The 22,631-nt window shown below is 38.6% G+C and overlaps 1 protein-coding gene across 1 annotated transcript in view; it reads left to right on the top strand.

The window, feature by feature from the left end:
* SEMA5A (semaphorin 5A) overlaps nucleotides 1-10,770 on the top strand; it is a gene marked incomplete at its 5' end in the record, with an annotated part of 330,167 nt that extends 319,397 nt beyond the window's left edge. The window contains 4 exon segments of the mRNA XM_080639305.1: nucleotides 3,433-3,588; nucleotides 6,622-6,669; nucleotides 8,925-9,136; nucleotides 10,487-10,770. Of these exon segments, the coding sequence (XP_080495431.1) occupies nucleotides 3,433-3,588; nucleotides 6,622-6,669; nucleotides 8,925-9,136; nucleotides 10,487-10,606 (536 nt within the window). The 3' untranslated portion in view covers nucleotides 10,607-10,770.
* Nucleotides 10,771-22,631: the final 11,861 nt, after the last annotated feature.

The raw sequence follows: 22,631 nt of genomic DNA on the forward strand, positions 1-22,631 counted from the left end.
AGCAGAAAACTGAAATTTCTGGAATCCTGATACTAAGGAATTTTTGAGGATTCATGGAGTGTTAATGGCAAATCTAACTGAAAGTATGCAAGTATGCACTTAAAGTAACAAACTTGTATCTGCAAAATACATCAGTTTTCCTCATCTTTCATTTTAAAAGCTATATCACCAAGTTTTGTTTGTTTTTTTTTTCTTTTAATTTACAATTTCATGAATATGAATGGAAGCACTGTGCTATTGATCAGTAGTGGTTTATACTTGCTTATCAGTCAGTGTAATCAGTTGCAATGGTGTCTGTCGTACTGAATACAAGAGTGTTTTATACCTAGACTATTTACTGCTGCTGTAAGAGGGGAAGATATCTTCTGTCCTTGAATTGCTAACTCACACATGCAGATAATGGATAAAGCAGTTGAGCCTATAGAAATGATGGTGTAGTTCTGCATAAAAGAAATTTATAATCTTACAGACTGATGGCCTGATCCTTTTGAGGTGCCTTCTTCACCAAAGGATCTTTCAGGAGCTGCTTGGAGTTAACCTGGCTTCAAAGGCCAGCCAAGACTCTGTAGGAAAAAGGCAACATCTGAATAAGTCTTGCCACGTTAGAGCTGAAAAGCAGTTTCAGATTAAACACCTCTCCTCTCCAGCCCACCCCCTCTTTTCCATTCTCATGACTTTTGCAAAGAACTGAGAAGCAAGTTGAGGAGCCTGCCTGAGGTGCAAGAGAGCCTCAGATACTTTGAAAATAATAAAATCAAAAGAATGAAGCAGGATAAGGGAGTCTGTAGAAGTAAATGCAAAAGCTGTGGATTCAGTGTCTCTGTGATGTGAGAGATAGTGGATCTACAAAGGGTCTGACAATTTGAAATGATACAGTCTTGAGTGCCTTACTTTTGTGTGACTCTGAGCTCCTAACAGTGGCACCCCTCAAAACACGGATTTGGTACCAGGATCCATGACTACAGGGATGTCCATCCTTCTCACACTTGCACTGAGGTTCTCTCTCTTCTCTTCTGTGATTCTGTGTGCCAGTTGGAGCTGATCAGCATGGCACCAGACGCATTGACTATCTGTGCTGTAGTTCCTGGGCTGCACTGTGGGTCTCAAGATGGAAGGGAGATGTACTGTATTGCATATGTGGGAAGGTCCTAATGCTCATAGTGTCTTTTATAGGACCCCTGAAGGGCAGACTGAAACAGTAACCTTGCCCAGTATGTGGGCCTATGTGGGCCAAACAGTATGTGACCTAGCATGATCGACGCATATTCTGAGGTTCCTATTTTGTCACAGGATGTAGCAGCTTCAGCAAGGAACCTGGTGGGCCAAAAGCACATTGGACAAGATGGGGCTGCAGAGTGTACCAGCTAGCAAGCTGCATTTAGGATGCTCATGAATGTTTTGGCAGCTGCTGCATATATTCCAATTTTACCAGGACTGGGCAAGAGTATTGGCTCTGGCTTAAGCAAGCTCTCTGCCAGCAGTGAGAACTGGGCTAAGATTTGTAGTGAGCAGCATTCCTTTCAACTTCAATGAGGAGGGCTTTATTGTTACTAAATATTTAAAGTAAAGATCTGTGTATTTAGTTTACTTAGATCCAGCAGCCGATACTGGCAGGGACAACAGCAGCTCCTGGATGTGCCACACTATATAAGTAGTGTCCATTTGCTTGACTCCCACTTCAGCTCTCTTAGCCTCTGAATTAGGAACCAACTGCATTATATCCTCTGCCTCCATGCTCCTACTACCCACTCTGCAAATGAGGCCCTCCGAGGACATCTCCTAGGTAGAAGAGCCAAAGGACAGAGCTTTGCATTCCTGCTCCTCGCAATAAAATGATCCTACTGCCTCACATCAGCTGCTCGTGTCAGGGTATTTGCCCTGTTGCTCAAAGGAGGCTCCAGTCCAGACAGTTGCTAATTGTTCTTAAATACCAATATCCAGGTTCTTATTTGAGCTGCTGAGTAAATCTCTTTTATGAACAACTCCACAAGTGATGGTGTGCATCTGAACCATAGGCTGCTAGAACTGATTGCTGCTGTCTCTAACCAATGCTTTCCTATTGTCTTCAAATGGTCCCAGGACCACAGCTTGAGATTTTCTGCACCACAGTTATGTCAGTCTCCTCCATCCACTTCTTTTTACTGTGCTATCAGTTAGTGACACTGTCATGGAAAACATCTATTGCCTGACATTTTTCGAGACTGCAAGCTCAAATATTCCTATCAGAATCTGTTAAATTTTAGATGACTGGGAGTTTTAAATTTTTACTCTATGGCCAATGAGTAATTGTGAACCTTCTGTGCTGGATTTACACAATGTATTCAAAGGGGCCCAAAACAGTGTAAGGCTTTCCTGACTTTTCACCTGATTCACAAAAAGTGTACAAAAGTTTAATGAATTTTCACAATTCCTTGCAAATTTTCGTGTTCTTCAATTTAACTTGAAAAAAAAAATTAGTTTACTATATATTTTTTGATTTGAAGCAAAATGAAATTTGCAATTTTTTTTCATATTGGCATAAAATCAATTACCATTTTGAAGCAAGAAGAAGTTGGTTTGGGGATAGTAGGACTGTTTATTCCATATCAAAACCATAAAATCTGTCTCAGTGGGAAAGCTGACAGAAGAAACAAGAAAGTTTAAGAGCACTGTCTGCTACACTTGCCAACTCAGAAAGCTCCTATGAAGGCAAGACTTGTGTTTGAATTGTAAGAATGCTGAGCTAAGTAAACCCACAGAGCATCATGGGAATGAAATCAATTCACTTCATTTAAGGGAAGTATTCTGAGATCACACAGGCATGAAATAAAAATGTCTTAAAACTACATTGGCAGAGGAAGAAATATTGAGAAACAATAGAAGCTGATAATGAACCGCATGGGGAAGAGAAGGTGAGAATACTTGATGAGATCTTTTATCTCTGTTGCAAAGAAATGGGCCTGAAATAACAAAAGCTAAAAAAAGAGTAAGTATCTGTAAGATACAGCTGTGTTTATGATTAAATGAACATCCTGTTGTGCACCTGGAATGCATACTCTTACAGCTCTCATTGCTACTTCTCAGGTACATAAAAAACAGTGTCATTGTCCATGCCGATGACTTAGACTGGAATTAGCTTCGCAGTGGTCACTCTTTCAGTCACCACCACTTCTCACTTCTGGCTTCTTACTTCCACATGCAAAGGCCATGGCAGAAGCCAAAGCCATAATAGGTCTTTGACAAATTTACCATCATACTCTACATTTCAGAGACTTGCCAAAGCTGAACTGCCTTTGTTTTATTGTAATAAAAGAGCTGGCCTCTGCTAGTTCATGGAGGCTGGGGATGAGGCCTTCTATCGTAATTTAGAAATACAAGCTATTTGTCTCTCATTCAGTGTACTTGAAGCATTTGATTGCAGCATCTGTATGTGTGTCCCTCTGCCTGTTGCAGACAGCTGGTCCGAGTGGTCCGAGTGGTCTGACTGTGACTCATCTGGCGCCCAGTTCCGTGTTCGTCAGTGCATCATTTTGTTTCCCGTGGGCAGCCAGTGCACAGGCAACACCACTGAGAGCCGAGCCTGTGCTTTGGACTCCAACTTTATACCAGGTGAGATCAGCCTGCTCCTTGAAGGATTAGTGAAATCTCTCAGCGTTTCAGGAGCGAAGTGTAGTACTGTCCCAGACTGCACTGTGCATAGAGCTCGAACAGAACTTGCCTTTTGTCAGGAAAAGTGTGTCAGTCTACTCTGTAGAGCCCATGTTGCTGGGTCTGGTCTCTACATGAAAATCTGCCTCATGGCACCGAGTGCTGTGGTCCTGTCCCTACTGTCAGCGCCTGGGACTTGGGTCAGTCACTGTCACAGCATTCTGCAGGTCCCCACTCACTGCTTGGTAGCAGGGTGTAGCAATGACTTCAGACAGCTGGGAAAAAATAGTTTGCTTTTTACTTTAAGTGGTTTTGAGACTTTACAACTATTAGAGGAGCATTCCTTTAGGCTTTGCAGTTTGCATATGCAAACGTTGGTGCTGTGGTAGTTAATCTGGAAATCATTTCACAAAGTCCTTTAAATTAATAACTGCTTAGAAAGGTAAATATTATTAATGTGCCTCAGGTCCTCATCTCCTCCGTGACTGCTAAGTACCTGATGGATAGTCACATCCATGTATTATTCTATAGCATTTGTCAAAACTCATGACTGTACTGTTTATTTTTGTTTAAATCACAGCAATCATTTAAATCCACACAGCAGTATGGGTGGCCACATTGAATTGCTGTTAACAGTTATCTCTCTACCTGAGTACATTAAGAAAAGCTAGTGGTCTATTCACAGACAAATTTACATTTTAATGTATAATTTGAAATGTAATGATGTTTACTCAGTGCAGCAACCTTTTTTTCCAATAACTGCAGTACAATATTGTACACTATAACAAATCAACAAATTTAAATATTGTTTTTATGGATGGTGCATAATGCTTTAACTTCTGAATACTATCTTCTCCTCCAAAACCAATGTTAAAAATGCAAGTATGAAAGCAAAAACTCCCACACTGTATTTTCCCCCTTTTCTCAGGCTTTTGAAGCAGCTCTGTTAATACTCACATTGTCAATACTCTGCTTAATCCAATATAAGCTCTTCATCTTGTTTTGGCAAGTAGGCATTTTCAGAATCTGAAATGAGCCACCTCTTCTCTCTCCCTTCTGGTTTGTTTGCCACTCCTCCTCAAATACCCATATCATAGCAGATAAGGTCATGCCCATTACTCTCACTTTAGACAAACTAGCTTGCTTTCTTATGATCGCTTAGCTCACTTTCACTCCACTTCCTCCAGCTCAGAGTCCCCTCCCTTCATCTGTCCATCCCTCCCTCTCTCTTTTTCTAATTCACTTCTCTCCTTTCCTTATCTAGTGTGCTGGCATGTCCAACCTCATATTGCCTCGTCCTGCCTTTCCTTAGCTTTGTTCCTCTACAGAACTTAGTATACAGAGTGATTCTGGATGAGTGCAAAAATGGCTACTTCTTGTCAACTCCTCAGCTTCCAGAGTTAGTCACTATCAACATCACTTTTCAGAGCTTTATGGTTTTCTTGTACATTTTTTTTTCTGCTTTTTGTTTGGATTGTGAATTAACAGTCTCATTCTGACGAAGTATGCTGTCAGCCTTTAACTCTCTCTGACAGTGCTGTCCTGTCAGGTCTGATACTTTCTCATTTTGAAAATACTTAGTATTGATTTAGTATTTAAAGAAAGGTAAAAAATTATGGTCCCTTTAGCAGTAGCTGCATGTGGATCATTTTTGGCAGTGGAGAGTCTACTCTATTAATTCCTCATACAGAGGCCATCATTGCTGCCCTTCTCAGGTCTGCTTTTTAGTTCTACCAGAGACATCCTTAGATGGGTAAACCAGAACTGCGTGCAGTATTTGTGGCGCGGACAGCACATAGATTTGTAAAGTGCCATAATGCTGATATCCTCTCCTATTAACTATTGCTTTGTTGGTAGTACCAAGCATTTGGTTTGCCTTTTTGATTGCTTCTGAACACTAAGCTGATTCTGTCATGGAAAAATTTTACATAACCTCCCAGCCTCACTCATGAATGATAATGGTCACCTCACCACCCATATTTCATATGTGAAGCTAGGATTGCTTTCCACTGTATGTATCGGTTTATGTCAATCTACATTTGTTTCTTTAGTTATTTTATTATCTAGCTTTGAAAGGCCCTTCTGTAGTTTTTCACAGCCTTGTCCATGCTACCCTTAACTTTGTATCATCGGCAAACTTCAAAACAACATTTGCCTCCTGCTTTTCTAGATCTTTGATAAAAAGCCTAGATCCCTGCAGAAACAGTAACCTTCCTCCATTGTAAGAACTAGTACTACCTTGTTTTCTATCTTTTCCCTCATCTCACTTGTTGCTTGCATAGCCTTTGATAAAGAATTGAAAAGCTTTTTTGAAATCCAAGTAAACTCTCTCAGTTACCCCACCCATATCCTCATGATCATTGCCACTTTCAGAGAGGTTCAAGAGATTTGTAAGGCAGGAATTCCCTTCACAGAAGCCATGATTCTGAAATAAAAAGTAGAAAAATCTGATTGCCAACAAATTTTATTCAATATTCATCCAGAAGATATCCAATGTCAAAATGGTAAGGATACAAGCTAGAGTTACATTTTATTAGTGTACAACTGAGACCCATGAAATTAGCAGTCATCTTTGAAGATTTGTATATTCCCTCTGTTCACATTAGTGCTAGACGTGACTTATACAAGTAATGAGCCCATTTGCACACAAGATAATTAAACTCTCATTAATTTTACTATTCAGAAAATCAACACTTCCTCAACATGTTCAAACTCCACAAAGAAAGTTTTCATCTGCACTTCATCTTTTTAATTCCAGAGACATTTTGAGACAAGAATTAAAAATATGTTGATGGTTTTGATTGGGAAACTAAGAAACCTGAAGATGTCATGGGACCTTTTTGTTAATTCTACCACCTAATCAAAATCTTTTGTACTTTGGATTTGTAATGAATGTAGTATAATGAATTTTTACATCCTTACTGTTTTAATCAAACTAGTAGTCCTCTGTAATATTTTTGCATCTCGGCATAAGTGGTTTATTTATTTTTCTAGAAATATCAGTGGCACGATCCAGCAGTATAGAAGAAAAACGATGTGGCGGTAAGGTTTTTCAGCTCCAGATGTGTATTAAATGCTGAAATATTGATTTCCCATTGTTTGCTTTTGTTTCACCTTTTGCCCTCTCATAGTTTTATTCTAACTTCAAAATGCCTTATTCTCATTATTTACACTTGTAGAGAAAAAGAGAAATAGTTACTACAGGATTTCTCATTAAATATCCATCTGACATTGCTGACCTTTGAGACAAGAACGTGTATTACTGGATGTTTGTATTTTCTTCCTTTTCAGTATGGCAGTCACCCTTGTCTCAAAAAACAAATTCCTACATAAGCTAGTTATCAGTACATCAAAATTTGTAAAGCTACTCCACCTTTTTCAGAATAATAATTTCACAAACCTCTTTGGGACTCAAAATAAATAGCAGAAAGCCAGCCTGCTAACCCATTTAATAGCTCAGACTGTATCTGGGAATCATTTTCAGCTTCGCTGCCAGAGACAAAACTAAAAAGTGGGGAAAAAAAAGTTCTATTCCAGAGAGTCCTGATATTAGCAAAACAAATCTTTAAAGAGAGAATTGGTTTTTTTTTAAAAAAAAACCTCAAACAAACAATAGTAAGATGAACAAAAAGGGAAAATGACCCTTTTTTTTTGTGCTGAGCTATCACACTTAAGTCTGTGTCGTCATGGTAATAGCTCTGGCCGGTCCTAGTATTCTTCCATGCACAGATAAGCTGCATTTTTAACCAATAAGGGACAATGAAAACACAGAGGTTATACAAGGGTACTAGTGTGCATGATAACTTGTTGTGGGAGCAAGAATAATCTGATTTGATTTTTTTCTGTAGCAGTGGTACTCTGAAAACCTTTTGCCAAGTTCTGCAGCAGTGGGAAACTCTCATAAAAATGTAGAAGGATATGTCAATGATAATTTATATATTGGGGCAGTCAACATAGACACCTAAATATTTGTGTTTCTAAATACCCAGTAGGCATGCAAAGGTCCTACCTTAGGCATTGCAAACATGGGACACATGAGCTGGCCTATTTTTCTGTATTACAGTGAAAAGCATCTAGCAGATGTTTTTTCAGACTAGTGCCATTCTTTCAGTTTAAAATCTTTCATTTGTGCATTTAGGCAACCACAAACAAATTTTCAGTAATGTTATGGTGAAATTTCCAACATGAGCTTTTTACTAATACCTTCCTAATAAAAAAACACAGCTCCAGTTTGAAATAACAGCGAAAAGGAGTTCAGTTTGTTCATTTTGAGCTATTCCTACTGGTGCAACATCTGACCTGTTATCTCTGTCCAGTAACATCAAGGGATGATTGTGCTTTGCATTCCCTTTTGCAGTTTCATGCAGCAATGAGCTTCTTCTCAGTTTTAATCCTTGCATATTTTGAGAGGATTTCCCCTCATCTGATCCCATAGCATCTTTTGGAAGGGCAGAGCAGACAGGAGACTGATGGGTTCTGAGCTGTTGACTTTACACTCTCTGGTTGCAATGGTTAAAAGCACACTGAGCTTTAAAGACCCATTCTCTTTGCCGCGCCCCCACTCCACCTTCCCATTTTCCCCTTAAACACTACCATTTCTTCCTTACCCCCTCCCTTACATTTAGAAAAATATTCTGAAGCCTGGAGAAGGAAAAAAGTTGGCCACGTGTCAAAGACAGAAACAGAGAGACCTAGCAAGAATCAAAGAAGGAATAGAAAAAATGTGTGCCACTGCTTTGGGACATGTACCAAATAAAGGGGATATGGAAAACATTTTAGGGAAAGCAGGATTGAGATTCAAAGATGTCAGGATTTTGTTACTTCTGCCACAAGTCCTTATGTGTAAGAGAAAGAACTAGAAGAACAACAGAGGAGATGATACTGTAGTTCACTGAAAAAAAAAAAAGCTATATATGCACGTTATATACATAATTTATATATAATAAGGTGTTATACAGTCCAAAGAAAAATTTTGCTGAACTATTCAAACGTACAAAATGCAATTCATTCATCTGTTATTTGGGTTCTGAACTTGTTTAAGCATCTTTCAAAAATCTCAGTCTTAATACTTACAGAGACGTATGGGCATCTAAGATTCCTATAATGATCCCTTCAGGGAAGTGCAATGCATTTTCTACTGTAGGGATAAACCATTGCACTTGAGATGTTTCTGGGAAACACATGGAATTTCCCTTACCCTTATTTGAATCAAGCACTTTCCTACATTTTACCCCACTCTTAAGCCTTTATTGCTACTTCCTTAAAAATAAGACTGTCTTGTGCTCTCCACTCTGCAGAGTTCAATATGTTTCACATGATCGCAGTGGGATTAAGTAGCTCAATACTCGGTTGCCTTCTTACCCTGCTTGTTTACACTTACTGCCAACGGTATCAGCAACAGTCCCATGATGCAACTGTCATCCATCCAGTGTCACCAGCTCCTCTAAATACCAGCATTACCAACCATATTAACAAACTGGACAAATATGATTCTGTAGAAGCCATCAAGGTGAGAAGTGGATTGGGAGATCTATAATGTACAAGGTGTATTGTCCTAGACAGCAGTTCTGCTGTATTAAAAGAATTCTACTTGCTAGTTTTCTGCAGTGGCATTTGGACTCAAATTATGCTGATTGTCAATGACAAAAATAGATTTCACTTGAGGTATTGTAATTACAGATCCTTTCCTTTGTCAATCCTTATTACACAGGAAGTTTGATTTTGTGTGCATGTGTAATTTATATGGTAGCAGCCTTTCCTGGAAAAAACCAGACCACTCAAGTTTTGTTTTGTAGAGGTTTTTTAACCTGATTGTCATCCCTAGTGGCTTGTTCAAGAAATAAATTGGGCCACTAATAGTCATTGTGACATATATTGAAGGTAAACGCTATGGTTCATCTTCCTTCACTATGTCTTTATACAGGAGATGTATCTGGTGAATATATTCTGGGTCAGACTCTCAGCTAGTGTTCATAGCGAAAATATATGTAAATGAATGGTACAGGTTTACAGTAGCTGAGTCTGACATGACATCTGTATCACATGATAATTGTTCCCAAACAGTTAGGTTTTTTGTTGACCTTTTAGAATAGCTTTTCAGATACACTGAATTAAGAAAGAATGAGTATTCTGAAAATACCTGTTTCTGTAGCTTCAGATTACACAGTTTATTCATGCAGGTTTTTGTAAATGAGGATTTTTCTTAAATCCTACCTAGATAATCCAGTTTTAAATTTCTGCATTTTTCTTTCTAATTAAAGAAATTTTTAAGAATTTCGTTAAAAATGACAACAAAATTTTGTAATCAGTAGTGGAATAGTGCCTAATTTAAAGGTTTTCCAAATTTCATTAGTTGTCTCTCTGGATAGCTACAGAAACAAAAATAACCTTTGACAATTCACATTCTAAATACCCACATCACTTCTTAAAAAGCCAGATTTACCCCTTTAAGGCCTTCAGACATTTTTCCTACATGTTGCATTTGAAAATTAAGGAATTAATGCAGTAAAAAAAAAATATACTTATCCAGTAAAAAGATAATGAGCAAATTATTTGAATAGGAGAAACTGGATATGTATGATTATATTGTATTTTAATTGTAAAATTAGTTTTATAATACTTGGGAGAAAGTGCCTGGATTTACTTTATTGAGTAGCCTTGCCTTGTGTAAGAACGTTATTACGCAAAAAGATAGATGCAAAAGCAAGTTTTTGTAACTGCGCAGGTATTTCTTAATGCATTTTGGACTAATTTATTATACACAGATATTTGCCACAAAAGGGTGCTTAGCAGCTACGGTTCCTCTGTTCTTCCCATTTTCTTATCTTTTTTCTTTTTTTTTTTTTTTTTTTGTCCCCAGGCATTTAACAAGAACAACCTGATTTTGGAGGAGAGAAACAAATACTTCAATCCACATCTCACTGCAAAGACTTATTCTAATACCTATTTTACAGATTTCAATAATTATGATGAGTACTAATGGGCTTGTGTATATTCTGGCCTCCTGTAACTCCCCAGTCCCCAAGGCCTGTGCTACTTGACTGCTCATGTGATTGAGGCTTCAGAGATGAAGTTCAGAGACATTTCAAGCACGATCCAAGCCATCAATGTACCATTGCTGCCAAAAGCCCAAAACACCTGCTTGTGACATGATGTTTTCTTTGCAGAGTGCAAGGTTGGCCTTCCGTGTTGGGTGCAGCTATAGATTCTTCAGTGTCGCTGGACCACTCATGAGGATTGCATCACTTCAACTCAGTTTCATTAACTTCCAGTCAGATTGCTCTAACAAGTAATTCCTGAGCTTTAAAAGAATCCACAATGTTACCCCTTAAATCTGGGCCAGGAGTACAAACCTAATTTTCTTTTTAAGCATTGTCTTTTATTTCCATGAGGTCTGAAAAGAGAGCTCTGCTGTTAGCCATGGGAGCCCTCTGTGCAGTCTCCTGAAGCTCACACGACCAAAAAGAGCTCACAGGGTGCTGGGAGCGACAAGAAGAAATGTGGTGGTTTAGCGAGGCTCTGCAGCTCTGGGCTTTGTAGGGCTGATCTTCCTGGCCTGTAAATCACTCCAGCTGCAGTTCAGAGTGCAGACACTACGGATGTACTGAGAGATGTAAACTTGTAATTATCCCAAAAGGCTACAGGGTTAGTGGTTTCCAGTTGTGAGCTACACCCATTCACATAAAGCCTTCACCTAGTTCAGTGTAATTTTTGGGAGGGTCTGGAAGAGCATGTCCCACAGGGAGGCCAAAGGAGGAGGGCAGATAGGAAAGGCACACTGGAAGGTTTTTCTGTGTGTTGTCAGTAAACAGCCTTGCTGCACCACGCAGGTTTGCAGAAGTCGTGGCATTCCCCAGGCTTCCTTTCCTTGGTGTGTGTGAACGGGAGCCCATTCCTCACTCTGCTGTAGCACTTTCCATCAGGCTGGTCATGGAAAAATACGACTGCACCATCTTGTGTACCATCTCAGGCTCTCGGGAGTACATAGGCATAATCATAGATCTGCTTTTCTCTTTCTGCTTTCATTTTATATGCACATGTCTGACAGGCAAAGCTGGCTCAGAAAACGCAGATGTATTTGCAAAGCATCTCATCTTGCTGCCATGTCTGACCATGCTAGTCAGCCCCTAGAGGAACATTCTTATGGTATTTTAAGTGATTATGTTGTTGAACTTCATTGATGTAAATATTTAAAATACTGTTTGAGTTTTAAGTTATCAGTTTTAATTCCTTTTTTAGTGGCAGGTGAGGAAACACAAAGAATTTTTATACCATTTTTCTTTGTTCTGTCTGTCTTCACCCACATTCATGACATTGTTATTTTTGTATCTGAAATTCCAGATGTATAACTGAAAAGAAAAGGGCAGGGATTTGGGTCAGATTTTCCAGAGTACTTAGTAGTAAGGCAGTATTTGCTATTCTCAGAAGCTTATGAAAAGAAATTGAAAATTAATATTGAGAAGTAAAGAATTGGGCTTTCGGTTTTTTTGGGCATGCTAGATGCAGAGATCATTGCAGCGGAGTACCAGGAAGGTATGCAAGGCGAAACAGAGTGGAAATGTTTCCATTCTGTGCTTAAAGTCCTTGATATGATAGGCAAATAGAGAAAAACACGTACAGATTATAAGGATTCACAATAAAAAAAAGGCAAAAAGTACTGAGAAACATTGATCATGTGAGACTGCATTTTGAGCATTGATTTGAGCAAGGGTAAACACCATCTCTAATGATAGCAATGAGCAACATTTTTGAATGGGGATAGAGCTGATTGTAGCAGTATGCTTCCTATCTCTGTTCTGCAGTAAAATGAAAAAATGCAAAGCAAGTGGTCTTTGAAAAGCTGTGCAGCAAAATGAATGCACATTTAGCATCTATGAAAATAATTAAGATCAGACGCCCATTTTTTCCAGCTGAATTTTTTCCAGCTCCCTCTCAGTCAAAAGAAACCACCCCACCCTCACTCCAGTTCATCCCGAGAAAGCATAATAATACTGGTTCTGTATAATTTGTGATTTATTTTTTGCTGTTTATTAGATTTAGTTTCCAGGAAGAAGGCAGCTGATTGCCCTGGGTAAGAGGAAATTTTCTCTGCAAGAAAATTTAGTGAAACAGAGGGAAAAAAAGCCCTTGGAATCATAACCAGTCCAGTACATGGATCACTCTGTTTATGCCAAAAGATAAAATTTTGCATTTAGTAAGGTGAAGAAAATAAAAGCTATATTGCTGCCACTGCCAAGAAAAAGCAGCACATGCATATACACAAATATGCACAACACTGTTCCTCTCTGCCCTGTACTAAAAGCACATTATTCTGGCTTATGGATTTTATATTCAGACTATTAGTTATGAGACCAATATCTTAAAAATATTTGAACTATATATTTTTATTTTAACCTTTTTAAATGAAAATTATCTGAAATTAGCTTTATTTTTTTTTCAACTCTTCAGTAGTTTGAAGCACGCCTATTTTTACAGTCATCTATTTTCCATTCTTTTCATGGATAGATTCATATGTTAGATTCGTGTTATATATGCAGTAATAATACTCTAGGTTAAGTCTGCATGATCATAGGTAGAAGTGCATTTAGCAGATGCTCAGGCTGCTCATACTTCTATCTCCCCAAGGAGTATTTCAGGTGTTCCAGACCTTTGAGCATGCCATTTAAACACCATACCAAATTGTTAGAAAAATGTTTCTTTTAAACTTTTTTTGTCATTTAGCTTCCTAAATTTCATTGTTCTAAATTACAGGTAGAGGTAAATTCAAACCTCTGTCTCAAGCAGCAGGGTAAACATGGAAATTTCATAGCACTTCAATGAGAAAAAATTGATGGCAAGATCTAATGGTCAAGCTAGATTCTGAGACAACAGGTTTTAAAGCCATTAGGTGTTTGTATCTTAGGTAATTCTCAAGGACCCCAGATGCACTACATATATCAGTATTTTCACCTTCTGAATTCTACACAGCTGCCCAGATAGTTTAATACAGCCTTTCCTAAGACATGGAACAAAGCAAATTTCAGTCTCTTAATTTTCAATTTATTTTACTTAGCTTTTTTTTTTTTTTTTTTTTTTTTAAATAGGCTACACATATTATAGTGAAAATTAGATTTCCCCATGAAAGCTCTTATTTTTCTTTTGCCAAAAATGTAATGAGTAGGCATTTTCCTGCATATCCTGTTTAAGCCGAAAGAGCTCTCAAATGTGCACAAGGGAAAAATTTGGTTCTTATAGCATTGTTCTCTTTTTGGAAAGGGAAAACCAACTGCCTTGCCAATTAAATGCCATGCTTAAATGCCCCTTATCCTTTTGCTTGTATAAAGTGATCTTTTTTTGGATAAATAATTGTATTACCTCTGACGCCAATAGTTAATATTACTAAACCACTTTTATACTGAGTGCATAAACTTTAAAATGTTTCTCTATTTTGAATGCAAAAACATTTTGACAGATCGATCAAAATTCTCTGTGTGAATCCGTTTCTTTGTAACCCTGTTACATAGAGTGAGGAGGAAGCAGGATTGCCAGTCTGATCCTTTACACTATATACTTTCATTGGATAAGTCAAAGTAGAATTGTGTTTGAGTACACATTTTGGGCCTATTTTTGTGTCTGATACTCAGCGCACATTCCTTGGTTTCTTAGAAAATGGACTCCTGTGCTTGCAGATGTATCTTGTACTTTGATTTGAGTTTAATGACTTTTATGGTCATCATTACTTACATGGAAGCCATTTGCAGTCACCTGCTGTTGGAGCAGTGTCATTTGGCTAAAACTAATCAAGAGATTTTTGACTAGGATTAGGATTGTCTTAGGAGAACGGGAGAAAGAATGGGGCTTAAATGGCTCTGATTTCCAGGCTGTTAAGCAGTACTGATTAAAGTCTCAGATGGGTATAGGATACTGTGGATTTAGTTAGCTTGACCAGAGCTCCACAGTAACCTCTGGAAAAATACCATGTCAATGTACAAATCAAGAGCTACCAAAGCACTTAGGTTAAGTGAAGAAAGTTCTCAGAGCATCAGACCATATGGCTGTTGAAACCAGAAAAGAGAGTAAGAGGTCCCAGATGCAACAAAAATGTTAATAGGAATAAATGCTTCAATATTTTTTTCCTCAGAATTATGGAACAAATATAATCACTTTTTTAAATGTGGGACCAGTTTTATTGAAATCAGCACAACATAATTACATTCCTGAAGTTAACTGTATGCATAATGGCTTTGCTGTATGAGATCAGTTCCGTAAACAGTTTGGTCCAAGCTTATCTTGCTCTGCTTGAGGCATCTGACCAACTTCTGATTGTAGCTGCCACCAGCACCCTATATGTCTCACCTGGGAGAACATCCTTAGATGAACAGAGTTACATCCTGGTGAGGGCTTGTGTCTCTTGCTCAACACTATAGTGAGCCTGGAGAGACACACATCTAATAGTCATTTGGATGCCTAAATTTACATTTGCAAAAGTTAGGCTCTTGAGTATGATTTTACTCGTCACACAAGTAACACACCAAGTTCAGTGGTATGAGTGTAACAAATTACTTATTTTAATGTGTTTACAAGATTGAGCCCAAAATATATTGCTTCTGCACAAATCCATGCACAGTACAAGATGACTTCAATAGTAAGAAAACAGATTCATTTAAAATTGTTCACAAGCAGACCTGCATCTTGATATCAGGGAATAGATATGTGTTCATTGTGTGGGGTATTTGAATTCATTCCTTTCTTTGCTAAATAAATGAATGATAAAACAAGATATTGCTTGACTTCATTTAAAAGCCATTCTTCCAAATAAAGAAGGGTTCTGGGATCTGTGGATGTTTCCCCTTTCTTTTTCTGTTCTCTTCTGCACAAAAATGAACCTGTGTGCAGCTGAAATGGCTGTTAGCTAGAGGGTTCTATGTAACTAAATGAAATGCTTTGCATTGTGTTGCCATGCTGGGATAGTACAAAGAAGGAAATGCACTAACCTGGGAGGTTTGGCAAAGATTTCAACCAAAGCAGTAGCAAGGATAGACAGAAGTGGAAACAAAAACATAGAAGAATGTGACTAAAGGCTTGGCAAACTTGTCCATAAACTTTCACAGAAATTCAGAGGTTTTTTGGGAACTGCCATGGGTGAGGCCATTGAGACTGTAACCTCCTGGATTGTCAAACCAACTAGTTGGCCAAGCAAAAGACAGTCTGACTGCAACTGGTACTTGTGCAAAGTTGTGATTGTTGCTCAGAATCAGGGGAGAGATGAACTAGTGAGACTGTCAGCACCAGGTTAACCAGAAGGGAACAAAATACTTTTACAAGCAGTAAGGACCACAGAACAGGTGGCATTTTGGCAATACCTGTGTTGGCAGGAAGGTTAGGGGAACCAGAACAGATCTGTAGAGCAGAACAGCTGATGCTGAACTCCTGGATTTTGGACTAACACCAAGCTTAGTCCCACAGACTGAACACACACTGCCAGTTAGAGTGTACCCTTTAGTTTCCTTCATTCATTAAAAACCCCAAACAAACTAACAGAAACAAGCACAAAAACCCAACATACCACATGACATGCTTTGAGACTGCTCCATGGTGCAAATGAAGGCAGAGTGAGAGGTATACCAGGAACTGATAAACCTTTGTTTCCAGCTGGCTCTTTGGACACTTTTTATGTTTCTACTTGTGGGAAACTTATAACAGCTCTACCAAGCTGAGGATTTACCAATTTGAAGGAGTGACTTTATACCAGTAGTGAAGTCTGCTAAAAATTTATAGAGGCAAGCTGACCATCAAGGGCTGTGCAAAAACTGTTATACCGATACTCAGTTTATCTTATTTTAATTTTTCTTAACCTGACTGTACTCTAGCAATTCCTTAACTGAAAGGAACATCTAAGCTACAGAAATGGTATTTTCATAATATCATTCAGGATAAAGTTCAATCTGTATATCTTTCAGCATTCTCACAGTCTGCTCCTAGAGGCTGAGAATGCAGAAAGCAGCTGGGGTTTGTGCATTCTTTCTTTTTTTTCTCCAAACTATTTATCCGCAAACATCATCCAACAATAGCTTCAGATTTTAAAATATCATAGAAGGTAATTAAGGTTATATGTTCCTGGATTCATCAATCAGATTTACTAAATCACTAAGCCCTTGGTTTTGAATGAATTCTACCTTTTGTTAGTGGCAGCAGTAGGCATTAACTGAAAGTGAAATAAATATCAAATTTCAAATAAATAGGAAATTTAAGGTCCCAACTTTTAAATAAAGCTTTGAAGCCAGTACAGCTGCAGAATAAATTGCTTTTTTATATCTGTATGCTGAAAAGGGCTTTCACATGTCATGGCCTTGTGAAATGTCCTGTGGAAAAATTGTTTTTAATAGTGATGTACCCAAGATAAAATAATTGAAATAGAGCCCAGAGACTTTTAGCAATAGTAAATGCTTTTGTTTTGGTATCAGGAGAATGTCACTGGTTATTGTAATAGTGGGAGTAAATGAACCCTGTAAAGAACTTTATAGGGAATAATTTTCCCTTGCCATCAGTTCCTTCAAAAACAGCTTCCTTAGCAAAACTTCTCCAGAGAGCCATTGAAGATACTCAGATTTAAGAAGAAACTGGTGCAGTGACTTGAGCACAGAAGCACGGGTGCAAGGATCTAAGCCAGTTACAACTGCAGGCTTGTTCCACCGACACAGAGCTCGCTTTGGATTTACACCTATTCAGGCAACTCACCAAATTTGTGTTGTAATGGCTGTCTGGTGACTTATTTAGTACTCCAAGGATGTAATTTAACATAATGCTTTAGACACACAGAGAAGTGGCTCAATTGATGGGTAATGACCATGTTTTTCCATCATATGCATGCACCCTGTATTTCCCTCTCCAGTGATATTTTTTGATACTTTAGATTATTTAATTTCATGAATTAGCTTTTGTCAAATTTGATTTTAGGTTTGGGGGTGAGGGGTAGGGGGGGTGGAGAAAGCATACCGCTTTCCTAGTCTCCATTACTCATATTGATACTATTTAACTGCCTTAATTAGTATTCACGATTTCCTCTTGACTTAATATCTTTTCAAGCTTCAATAATAGGGATTTTAGTGCCCTTTTCATGTATTTAATGTCAGCATGACCTGAACTTTTCTCCTTTTGTGCTCATTTAACACTTTTCCCCAAATCAGATAACTTATTCTTAACTCACATACTCAAATCTCAGTCACGTATCTGTGATCTTCTTAAGCCATATTTTTTGTTTGCTTGGTGTTTGCACTAATGAAAACAGTACTAACCCACAAGCCAGTACTGTTTCCATTTTTAGTTTCCAAGTTCTGCAGTGATAAATCTGGACTCTGTACATAGGAAAAGAAAAATCAACTTCTTTATCTTTCTAAATTCCCTTTGAAGCTTCCTGCCTGGTGTTATTTGGGGGCTGTGTTGAATGAATAGAAAGGTGAAGAAGTCTTCCTCTGTAAGAATGCCCTTCAAGACAGTGGTTATAGTTAAAGCTGTATTTATGGGATTTCCTAATCGCATGAAACGATAAAGGTGTTTGATATTAAACCAGAAATAAAATTTGCCATCAACCAACACCACAGGGATGGGTAGAAATATTTTCAAACGTCATGATTTGGCTCCAGTTATGGATTAGGGTCATTCATTCCCTTGATTTCCTAGACGTATTCATAACTTCCCAAGACCATTCATTTTATGAGTGGCTTTTAGAAACCTTATCAATTGCTTATCCATGGCCATAATAAACCCACCTTTGCCTATGATTTCCCATAAAACTTGAGCTAAGATTTCTCCTGAGGTGCAGATTAGAGCAGAAGATAGATACCTTCTAGCAATAAAGATGTTGTTACATGTACCTTGCTGCAGAAAGGCACAGGTTGAAGAGGGCATTCTCTTCTTCCCATCGTTGTCAATTATGGAGAAAGTTAATTAGCTTGTTTTGCTGGGAGTGGCTTTGGAATGTAAATTCCTTACATAGATTCGTAATTAATGTACCACAATGACAGCCATCATGCCAGATAAGACCAAAAGTATCTTTAAGCCTCTCTCTTGGCAGAGCATCTATATTTGTGGTTCAGTTGTTGCTTGCTGTGCTATAATCCTTTTAAAGGATGGCCTTTCCTTGCCATGGAATCAAATGTTTCTTCTTTTTTTTCTTTCCCTCACAGAAAGGTGGACTCGACTCTCAATGGGTTTGCTTCCTGCATAGCAATCTTCCCGGCCCCCGCACCCATAACTGCAGAAACCTTTCACTTGTTACCCTGTGCTAAGGCAGTAAGTTGGTGCAATCTTGCAATCCTTATTCCAGCACAAGCTTCCAGACGCTTGTGTAGTTGCCACCATCTTCTCTGCTTCAAGTCAGAAGCTGTTTTCTGGTTATGAACTTTAAACCTGATACCTTTGTATTCTCTGGTTGGCTGTGACTGCATTGCTTCAGACTCAACCTGACAAGGTGTCTCAGTTCCCATACAAACGTTTGTTTTCAGAGTGCTCAGGTGAGTACCTGGGGACAGACAGAGATATCAGAGTGTTGGTATTTTTTAAGATAGAAACATATTTTTCAGAGAAAAAACATGTCAGGTAGACAAAATGGTGTGCAACCCTTCATGTAAACAGCTATTTATGATATGGAAATCTGTAGTTTAGGTCCCAAAATTTTACACAGCCTTTGTGATTAAAATTTTTAGGGGAGCTTGATTAAAACGAAACACACACCCCTTCTCACCCAAAAAACCCAAACAATCAGCAACAAAAAAAGCAGAAAACAACAAAAACCCTAAACCCACAACAGAGCCAAAGAATTCTGGAGAGAGTAAAGCTCATCCACCATACCTCCTCAGCACAACCACTTGATCTAGAGTTCAGCATTGATTAAAACATTAATGACAGTTTTTAAATGCTTACCAACCCCAGGTAAATAAGTGAACAAGCAGAAAGTGTCCTAATATGCAGAGAGGCTGCACTCGCATTGTGTTGCAAGATCTATGTGGTGACAGCAGCCAGTTATCGACCTGGAAAATTTATAGATAATAACATTTAAACAACAGCGGCAGCTTTAGCCAACACAAAGAAATTTCCTGAAAGTTTTCTGAAGCAGAAATACTTCTATGGCTGAGCAGGTCAAGATCTGATTTATTTCACCTGCATGTTCTCTGCATCCAATAGCAGGTGGGATTCAAGACTGGATTTTTTAGCGTAACTTTCTTGTGTACCTATCTCTGCTCTCTGATGTCTGTGGATTGAAAGTTCCTGCTCAAAAGACGAAATACTGCAGAATTGTCTTATGGCTTTTTACCTGCTGTTTGTAGCCTGCTTGTGAAAAACCATGTATGTCCTTGTCTATCTGCACTCACAAGCTCTCTCTCCCATCTACATGTGTACACAAACAAACACATACATATCCAGTATGACAAAGGGAGACTTTGCAAGGACTGTAAAGTCACTGTCAGATCATAGTTTTAGCTTTTTTTGTGTGTAATGATAAAAATATTCTGTATGTTCCCTGTGATTGTGTTTCTCACTGATGCTTCAGAGCTCACACACTAACTGAGATCGGGTAGGTAAACACAAAACAGAAAATTGGTTTCCTGGGTGAGTTCCCTCAATATTTGAGCAGTAGGTGCTGATAGCCTTTGGTTTAAATAATGTGTTGGTATCTCTGAAGAAAGGCATCTGAAGGGTTACTCAGCCAGTTGATACAAATTGAGGTCAATATCCTCTTGGCTTCCTCATCAAATATAACATCACCAGCTTCACAGGGGCCAATTAGTGATTATTAACAGAGATACCACTGGATTGCTAGCAAGCTGGTCTGCCATTTGTGCTCCAGAACTGTGCTCTGTGAAGTTTCAATGTAGCCAAAAGAGAAACTGACAAAAACTAAAGCACCATGTGCAAAACCTTGTCTCCTTAAAGCGTACCTACTTACAGGCAGCTCCTGGGAAATCAGCAGTCTAGAGCATCAGCTTCTCTGGTAGAGGTCCACCATATCTCCTACTATGCTGAAGAGTAGTTTTTGTGCTTATCTTTGTGTAAAGAGCTTATCTTTGTGATGTGTGTGAGAACTGAAAACAAATCTCCAAAACAAATGATGGGAATGATGGATTTCTTTTTTTGTTTCTTTCTGTTTTTCTGGAACTCTAGGTTTTCCCTTTCCTGTGGCTACGGTATCAACTACTCTTCAGTTCTTTTGAGCCACTTTCTTTGAGGACAGTAAGAATAAAAACCAATATCTCCTGTCCCAGATAAACCTCTTTTTTCCTAAGAATCACAAATCTCTGTTAGGCACTGAATCAAAGTCTTCCATTAGGGAAAAAAAATGCTGACCAGCAGTAACAAGGTGCCAATGCTTTGAGCTCTAGGCCAGGAATCTTACAAGTTTCTCTGTAATAAAATGGATAACATGTAGTGAACTCAGAGCTATCACTAAAAAGTGAGCAATTGTCAGCAGTGTGGGACCTAATGTGAGGCCCCACACATATGTGAGCCAACCTCCAAGACTACCACCAGCATCATCACCACAATTTCCTTCTAATAGCAGACTTAATGCATATCAGAAATGGCAGCTGCACTTGGAGGTGGTGTTTGTTAGTGATATGTCCAGATGGTAGGCTTTGCCTGTATGGTAATAAACTCTTGGTTTCCTCTCTGCACCAAATAAAATTTCTGCAAGAACATTAGCTGCTTTAAACGGTTATTACTTGAAATTAACTTCAGCAATAGCCCTGTAACCAATCAACCTTTTCCTCATCAAAAAACCTGGAGTACTAAAAAATAAAGAAAAATATTATTTCACTGGCTGGCTTCTATCCACTACAAGTATTAAAAAGTTAAAGTGTTCCTGTTCAGTATTTTTGTCATGCTATCTGCTTCAGCCAAATCAACAAACAAAACAGGCTATTGCCAAGAAATTTTATCTTTATGCAACCATGTGAAATAGAATTTAATTTACCTAACTCTTAGCAAGTGTTAAATTGTGTAAACCTGTTTAAATACAATGAATGCAGTTGCGAAATAGTCTCAATCCAAGAGGACTGAAGCAGAGTTTAAAGTAAATATTTAAATGCACCGTTGTTTATGCAGCAATTTCTTTTGCTGCAGCTCCCTCCTGGTGGTAAATATGATTAGAAGTCCTAGGGTAAAAATAACAAACAAACAAACAAGTGGTGAATATTTGCATAGGTTATCAGGAAACAAATGCCATGTAGAATGTCAGAACAGTTGTGGCTCTTTTTTACTAGTTCTAGTAGGTGGGATGGTTGAGTGGCCCTTTCTTATAAGTCTGAACCACATCCATCTCATGAATCTAGTGCACAACCTGTTGTGAGGGACACAGTTTTTTTCAAGAGAAGCCCTAGGTAGCTAGCAAAATGAGAAACACTTTCTTCACAAGAGTAGATTAAAGATTGCACGAGTTTTACAATAAACACTGTGACACTTTGTGGGTTATATTTAGCTGTATGCTGGGGATACCCTCATGCCACTACAGCTCTGTTAAGCAGCCATGAGCCTTCCTGTGCTGGCTGGTTAAGAAAGCCTTCAGGCTGCTAAGGGCTGCCCAGAGGGTCTGGCAGCTGGAATAAGCTGGTTCCTGAAATTTCTTTCTGTACTTTGTCTTTGCTGAGGCACCAGTGGATGTGCTTGCCTTCCACACCTGATCCTCACTCTCAGCATGCAGCACTGTGCAGATTATGGTAGTGTGAGGTGAGAGGGGACTCACCTACCACTTCTCTGAGCATCAGTAGGCAGGATGAAAAGAAGAATTGGTACAATACATTTTTACTGGTGCTGGGAACAGTGGCATGGTAAGGTTAAGGAGCGGTTTTATCAAGGTACATAGGTGAACTGCTCCCACTGAAGCGAGTGAGAGCTCTAAATTTGTTTGTAAATCTAGCCCCAGGTAACTTCCCTGAGATGCAAAGCTCATCTTGTGGCAAAAGAGAGCATCAAATCCTAACCTCTAACCTAGAGGTTTATTCCAAAAAGATAATCTTTTATCTCACAGTGGT

The sequence above is a fragment of the Psittacula echo genome, assembly GCF_963264785.1.
Source record: "Psittacula echo genome assembly, chromosome: 2".
In the NCBI taxonomy this organism is placed as follows: domain Eukaryota; kingdom Metazoa; phylum Chordata; class Aves; order Psittaciformes; family Psittacidae; genus Psittacula; species Psittacula echo.